Here is an 8,297-nt window from a genome sequence, read left to right as displayed (position 1 = left end):
ACAGGCCAAGGTCCAGGGAATCTATACACAGAGAGAGGCTGACGTTAGCACTAGGAGAACACAAGGACATCACTGGGTTACACTGAGGAAGTAGCACAACGACCCAGGAGGAATCAGACTCGTCTGACCCAGTTGCAGATGCAGCATTACTTCCTGTCACAAATTACACGACAGTGCTTGAAATGAGGAAGATTTACCAGATGGTAACCTGACTTTCAGAAAATTTCCTTGAGACATGTTTGATATGTCACTTTTATGGCATATGATATGTCACTTCTTGGTTAGGAAAGACATCATAAATTTCCTCCACAGCACCTCATGGTAGTTTTCTTTTCTGTGGAAAGAAGTTTATACTTTATCAGCGTCACGTGTAGAAAGAAATGTCTTTGGAGCCAACACAGCCAGCTGGCGCTGACTTAAGCCTCAGTCTAAAAAATAGTTGGTCTGAACTTGTGCTGCGGTCTAAACAAGGCCTCAATCTTAACTGAACCCAAAAGGGCCTGATCGCTAAGATTCAAGCTGTGGTTGAAAATCTTGGGACAACTTACCCTAATAGTATTAAATGTTAGACTTTAGAACTGTAAGCTGTTAGCTTTTACAAGCTGCTTTCTATTCTTTGTGTTTTTCATCCACTGCTGCTTTCCATGTTGTGGAGAGCAGGGAGACAGGAATGGAAACAAGAATAGCTCCAGCTTGGCATTCCTCCTTCGGCTGTGCCTCAGCTTGTATACGAGCAGATCAGTGCAGCTCTGCTAACTATTTCAGCCATGCTGATGGGACAAGGCTAGGCCATGTGGGTGTGCCATCGAGTCATGAGGGGCTGGACTTAGGTGGAGTCATACTGAAATTTGTAAATTTAGGGAGGAGATAAAGGAGGGGTGTGAGGAGAGGAGGAGAGCCCAGTGGAAAAAAGGGAGGGTGGGTTGGAAAAAAAAAGCGCTGCCGGCTGTAGCTTGACTGGAGGATCTCTCTGCCTGGTGAGACATTTACATCCTAACGCTCATGTGGTCACATCCAGCATCGCTCGGCTTCCCCTGATCACTGGCCCGACTCCAGGAGCTTCAGACAGAACGGACAGATAGCCGAGAAAGACAGGCTCTATGTATGTGTGCTGGAGAGGGATTAGAGAGTTTGTAAATAGGAAGTAAAAAAGAAGAGGCTGCAGAGCAGAGCAGAGGAAGACGCAGGTGGGAAGATAAGGAGTGAGAAAGTAATCCAGAAGAAACTGTGGTGAAAAAGGTTGATTACACTTTATAAAATCTACCAACATGGCAGCCATGGAAGCACTGGAGTTTGGAAGTGCCCAGCTGGAGCCTCAAACTCTCACTGAGATCTCTGATGATGAGGTTAACCTTCCACCTTCAGATGATGAAGACAACGCCCTTGCCGCAGCCAAGAAAGAACTGTCCACAATGGGCACAGAAGGGGACGCCGCCGAGGACAAAGATGATGGCGTTAAAGCTGATCCACAGGTTAATGGGGTCATGGTGCTCTCACTGCTTGACAAGATCATCGGGGCAGTGGACCAGATCCAGCAGACCCAGAGCGGGCTGGAGGCCAGGCAGCAGGAGATGGAGCGTACGGTGACCAGCATCCAAGGCGAGCTCACAAAACTCACCAAGAGCCACAGCACCACATCCAACAGTGTCAACAAGATGATGGAAAAGGTGCGCAAGGTGAGCGTCAATGTCAAGACAGTGCGAGCCACGCTGGAGAAGCAAGGAGGCCAGATCAAGAAGCTGGAGAACAACGAGGCGGAGCTGCTCAAGAGACGCAACTTCAAAGTCATGATTTATCAGGTGGGAGAGTGTTTGTGTTTCAGTATGTGTTAGTCAGTCTGATGTGGGAGTGAAACCCTGAGAGATGGGTGTGGTTCATGGATGAACCGAATAACCGAGCAGGGTTTTGGTTTGTGAGCCATATCACTGAAAACTCCTACAAAGGTGGTTTAGTCTGGTGAAGATGTTGCTGGGATGCTGAGGGCTTCAGGGAGTGGTTCTTACTGGAAGCTGCTTTCACTCTCAGACACACCAGTAAGACTTTTCTCTGGACAGATGATAAGAAAGAAAGTCTGACCTTTGAATTACTCTGACTTTGCAATGTTGCTCAGAATAATCACTTAAGATGGACAAAAAAAATGCAAAGATAGTGTTTTTGTTGTATAGACGCGCCCTCGTATTGCATTTCAAACACCACCCTGATCATCCACAGACTTTTAATTTCCTGAAAAACAAAAAAATGATCTTTTAACAGAAACGTTGTGTTTCTGCATGGAAATAAAAGCAGAGAACTGTAATTATTATGTAATTATTACCAGGCTTTGCAAAAGGAGCCAAATGCTTGTGGAACTGCATTAGAGTGAAGCGATCAACCAACGACAGCATTAGACTGAGGAGGATGAACAGCAAACAAGAGTTTGTAAATCATGAACCAAATGACTCCAAATCACACTTAATAATTAAAGTATGAGCCAACAGAACAAAGCTAGAGCGATGGTAACAATTTATCCGAAAACACAGCTTCCTCTCTTTCTCCAATTTATGATACATTTCCTGAGTTCACCCCAGGTCTTATCATTAATGCCCTTTCTACTGGCACTAAGTTATTAGACGACACAGGGAAGCAGAGATCATGGCTGTGTGTGTGTGTGTGTGTGTGTGTGTGTGTGTGTGTGTGTGTGTGTCTGTGTGTGTGTCTGTGTGTCTGTGTGTGTCTGTGTGTGTGTCTGTGTGTCTGTGTGTGTGTCTGTGTGTCTGTGTGTGTGTGTGTGTGTGTGTGTGTGTGTGTGTGTCTGTGTGTGTGTGTGTCTGTGTGTGTGTCTGTGTGTCTGTGTGTGTGTCTGTGTGTCTGTGTGTGTGTGTGTGTGTCTCTGCAGCTCCACCTTCTCAACACCAAAACTACAGCAGTTAAAATGAATATGCAGCTTCAGTTTGCAGTACAGGTGGCCTCCAGGTATCTCTTCCATAGCATGCTGTATGTAGGACAAAGAGCCTTCGCCTACTGGCAGCTCAAGTCAGACGAAATCGGTTCAGAAAGTCATTTCACTCTTTCCTCACTATTTCTAAAAAGATGGAAAATACCACGAGCATGCGTCAGGTCCAGTTTAAAGCAGAGGATTGGGGGCAGATGTTTCTTTTAAGAAGGAGCACGTTTTTTTCTTTGAGGGGAGCTGAGGAGAGCCCTGTTTCTTTTTTTAGCTTGAGAGGCTGCACTGTGATGTGTAATAGCTTGCAGCTTTTTTGCACAGTGGCGCGAGAACATTCAGAGTTTCCACCCTTGACTCAGACATCGTGGCTTGGACCCACCTCACTCTCTCTGTTTCCCTCAGTCAAATGAGGGCTCCATCTTAGGCGCTGCAGACTGCCTGACTGCACACGGTCGGACTTGAACTCTGTGCTAAAGGACTTACACAATGCTGCTGGCGTCTGTGCCTCGGTCTACGAGTATAAGACTTTTTTTTAGCAATCAGCAGATGAGCAGGGCAGGACTCTGAGTGAAAAACAAACTTATCTTTTCATCACATATGAAGGAATTCAATGACTGAACTGTTTCTCAATCTGAGAACATCGTAAATCTACATTTTAATTAGTCCCCGATAAATTGCTGAAGTTGAGGGCTGAAAGCTTCCAAAACAGTCTGTTTGGAATATCAGAGGTTGGGATTTTGCTAACGTTAGCCAAGCGCTCTGCCCCTGTGGCGAGAGAAACTCCCCCTGAAATGCCAATCACCGGCTCCCTCGCTAACTCAAAACACTGGCTTTGGTTACAGTTGCCAACTATGACATAAGATCAGATTCATCTTCATTAAAAAAGCAAAGCCACAATGTGTTGTTCTGTTTTCAGTTTTCTCTGCTCCTCTGTTGCCCTTTCAGGGCAGATTCTTTTTAAAAGTCAGACAGTAAACACTTGGCCAACACCCCAGCATGGGACACACACTGATACTTGGAAACATTAACACTGTCAACGTCTTCGTTCAGTCTGAACACAGAGGGCAAACAGATGTGTGACAAATTAGAGGAAAAAAAGTGTCTGAATAATGTTTTGGGCCCTCGTGTGAAGAGTGATCCCCCGACGATCCTTCAGGTCTCCTGGTGGAATACCAGCACTGTTCATGTTCACTCAGTGTTTGGATGAAGGTGCTGTCTATCATGCAGATCAAAGATCATAGGAGCCGAGGGCCCCGTCATGCTGGAGGTGATCGGACATATTCTAAACCGTTCTTTATTGTGTATGGAGGGTGGGGCGGGGCAGCAACTAAACTTAAAGTAGAAGTGCATGGAACCACCAATGGACACATAGAGAACAATCACTCATGTGCATATTTTTAAACATCAAATGTGCAACATTGTTTCCACTACTTGTAAATCATTTGGGGAAAATTTAGGATATTGAATCTCAGCTGCAAACACTGCAGTGTATCAGGCTTCCAGCGTTCACAGGAAAACTAGCCTTTTATGGACTGGTTCTGCCTGGGCACCCAAAACGCTTTACACAACTTGCCTCATTCACACAGGCACATCTAACATCACTGTCACACACTGAGAGATGCATCGGAGAGCAACTTGGGGTTAGGAGATAGTCTGGCATCCCAGGAATCAAACCACCGACCTTCCAGTTAGATCCGCTCTACCTCCTGAGCTATAGCTCATCCTATATCGCAGCATAACAGCATGTAAAAGTCTACATACTGATGGCTGTGCAGAAATATGTGCTGACGTGATTTCTGTGGGTTACCAGCATCAAGGTGACACGTGGAACATGCACCACATTTAAGCATCACCATGAGCTTTACACAATGCTGCTGTTCAAAACAATATACACAAAAGCAACATCTCATTTCACACGTGCGGTCCAGTGCAAGCTAACAGCCATGCGGCATAAGCAGTACACAGCATACTAACAGCATTAGTATTCATTTAAATGGCTTTACTGCATCTGTAGTGCTAAGAATATATTTTCACAGCTTGGATTGCTTCACGTGCTGTGTTGAAATGTTATTACAAAATCAGGACGTAGCGGTCTAACCCCGAGGCTCTGAGCGTATTTGCAGCCTAGAAACACACAGCTTTCTGATGTGTCTCAGGTATTTCCCACTTTTCACTCACACTTGTGCTGCTGGTACCCTGAGGAAAGGCCCTGGCCTGGTGCTCTGCTGGTAATAAAAGCACAGTTGCTGTTCCAGGGGCCGGCTCACACAGTGAGGAAACAGCACGAGGGCTTTGTAGTGAAGCACAGGGGGCTGAATCTGTGCTGTAGTCTGATGCTGTCCCTGCTAGGCCTCCCTCACAAGCTGAGATTGATATAAGTGATGATTTCACCATGAGTGAAGGCTGCCATTGACTTCAGGTGTCATGTATAGTTTAATATATATGTAAATGCACCCTGGAAGACTAATAATCACGGAGGTTAGCAAGATTGTGTCTTTCTTGGGTTTTATGACCTCAGTCATATTACATTATATTACAGCCAATCGAAAGTAATGCCACCCCATGCTGCTGGCACGTGTGATGAGCTACGATACAATGTGTAGGTGGAAACTAACCAGAGGGCGTTCTGTCAGCACGTGAAGCACCTGCCTCCCTGTTAGCATGAGCAGCAGCTCTCCTCCTCCGGTGTGTGTTTGTGTCAGCCTGTGTGCGTTGGGCTCATTGAGCTGCTTGTCCAGCAAGCCTGAGATTTACTCTCTTACATCTGTGTTCAGTTCCTTGACAGCTGAGGCCATACGCTGCCAGACGAGAGCTTACTGCACTCAGTGAGGATCTGGCCTGGAATGTGATACTCTACACCACAGTAGCGTGTGAGAGCGCTGAAATGCAAGGTGCACTGATAAGTTTAAAGAGTTTACACGCAGTGAAAATGATCACCTTGCGTCTTGCATTGTTTTGGTTTCCTGGCTCGTATCTTTAAACCCCATCAGGTTTCGGATGCAGCTGACCACAGGAAACATCAGCACAGCTCACAGCTCCACACCAAAAGTACACAGCATGTTTTTCTTAGTCCACATCACACTTGTTACGTTTCACATCACTCTGGGTGCTCCTTCAACAAAGTCTTTCTACAAGTTCCTCTCATCACTCCAGCTCTGCTCTGCGCTCTCCCGGGGCTTCCTTCAGCTTTAATCATCAGTCACATTTGTCTATTTTAACTTAAAGTAACCACAGGTAGCAAAACTCTGTTGACTTTAAACTTTTCTCAAACTTGAGGCAGCCAGTGAGAATAGAGGTTTAGGAATATCTGCTACTGACAGCAACACAGTGATGTGCTGTGTGGACGCAGCTTTAGCTTTTATTATCTTGTTGCTGCAGATGTCCATGCTGTCACACTTAAACACACCATCAGCTCCACTGACCTACAAAAAATAACTCGACAGCCAATCAGTAGCTAAGAAAATGTGCACCCACTGATTACTGATTACTTTGCCTTGCTACTAGCCGGTTCTTGTGTGAAGTTTAATTTTTGCAGGTTTTAAAAGCTCAGTCAGACATCATGTTCAGGTCGTGGTGCTGAGTGAGAAGCTTGTTTCCATTGTTGAACATCGCACTCATCTGTGCACTGAGCAGAACCATGAACACCTTTAAGGACAGACTGTTTTATAAAGTTCAGTGTGATGATGTTTAGTTTATACCTGAACACATGTGGCTCGTTGACCTGAAGCCAGCTAGTGGCAGTATATGATAACCAGGACAGTGCCTGCTGGTTTTTCTAACCCTGCACTTTAAGTCTAAATCTGCTACAACACCAGCAATAAAGACTGTGGGCCCAGTGCAGCAGGTTGGCCCGAGGGGCTTCATTCCAGCACTGTAAGGAGGGTGGAATGATAAATAGCATGTCACGAAGAGGAGGTGTGCATCCCTACCTCCTCTTCTTGAGGGAGTGAATGGGTGTGTTACGATGAAGAGCAGGGATCATATTTAAACAGCTGATTCATTGCACAGGCATCCCCAACTCTCCATTCTAACCTCCACTCCTCCTGATGTGGAACCAGTCACGGCCCCATTCCTCCACCTCCCTAGCTCCTCCAGCCACCCGCACTTCACCCTGCGTCACACCTCATTCCTTTTTCTATTTCTCCCACTTCTGTCATTCAGATCAGTTCCTCTGATGAATAAAGCGCTCGTATTTAGTCCTGAAGATTCAAAGCTAATCATGGGAAAGACAAATGAATCTGAAATGCTGCACGTGGAGGTTTTACCATGACCACGATCTCTAGCTCCATTTAAACTCCAGTCTAAAGGTTCTAGTCTGTAAACTAAATCAAGAAGCACCACTGTGGGTTTTATTATGATATTAACACAAAGTAGCTCTCCAGGTGTTTAAAGGGCGTGTGTGTCTGTGCCTAATGTGCTAAAAACTGCAGCCCTTTAATGTAAATGTAAAAGGCCAGGCTTCAAAACTACAAACTGTCTAACTTTAGAACAAACTTTACGGTATGTTTGAGCACATCTGTGGCTGTGGATACTTTCCATTTTATAACAACTCTAAGGAGAGGTCTTTTCATAACTACACCACCTGGACCGTGGTTATGTTCAGAATTAGGACTGTGGCTGTTGTGACTCCCAGGTGTGATGCCACAGGTAGCTGTAGCTGATAACTATTGGTCAGTGCTCTGTTAATCAGGTTCACTCACCTGGACCTCTTGACAGTGCTCACCTGGTGCTCTAACCAAAGACGGAAGCACACGCAGGGACAGATAATCTGGTTGAATAAAATGGAATTATATTACTTTAGGCTGTGTTATTTAAAATGCCTTTGATATTCATAAATCCAGGAGTGAGTAGACAAACATGAATGAAATGTGTTGGGCTCAGGTCTCCTGCTCCTGTCTCAGTGTCCTGTTTGCTGTTTTTAGCTTTTCTGGTAATAAAATGAGCATCCTCAAAGTCGAACGGTTTTCAGAATGAAGTCAGTTGGTCTCTGTGCAATGATGTATTTAACATAGCTTTTTAATGGAAGTCCATGCATACAATAAGATGCTTGGATCATCGGGCGATCGTGGCTCAAGAGTTGGGAGTTCGCCTTGTAATCGGAAGGTTGCCGGTTCGAGCCCCCGGCTTGGACAGTCTCGGTCGTTGTGTCCTTGGGCAAGACGCTTCACCCGTTGCCTACTGGTGGTGGTCAGAGGGCCCGGTGGCGCCAGTGTCCGGCAGCCTCGCCTCTGTCAGTGCGCCCCAGGGTGGCTGTGGCTACATTGTAGCTGCCATCACCAGTGTGTGAATGTGTGTGTGCATGGGTGGATGACAGGTTGTGTAAAGCGCTTTGGGGTCCTTAGGGACTAGAAAAGCGCTATACAAATACAGG

At 45.8% G+C, this 8,297-nt stretch overlaps 1 protein-coding gene across 1 annotated transcript in view; it reads left to right on the top strand.

Moving 5' to 3' along the window:
* Positions 1-924: 924 nt before the first annotated feature.
* cavin1b (caveolae associated protein 1b) overlaps positions 925-8,297 on the top strand; it is a 36,771-nt gene continuing 29,398 nt past the window's right edge. Inside the window, exon 1 of the mRNA XM_085361153.1 lies at positions 925-1,799. Coding sequence (XP_085217279.1) covers positions 1,269-1,799 — 531 coding nt within the window. The 5' untranslated portion in view covers positions 925-1,268. The remainder of the gene's footprint in view (positions 1,800-8,297) is intronic.

The sequence above is a fragment of the Diplotaxodon limnothrissa genome, linkage group LG8 (assembly GCF_057381915.1).
Source record: "Diplotaxodon limnothrissa isolate DT_005_m linkage group LG8, D_limnothrissa_male_GT1.1, whole genome shotgun sequence".
Taxonomy (NCBI): Eukaryota; Metazoa; Chordata; class Actinopteri; order Cichliformes; family Cichlidae; genus Diplotaxodon; species Diplotaxodon limnothrissa.
This window is presented reverse-complemented; position numbering and strand designations above follow the sequence as displayed.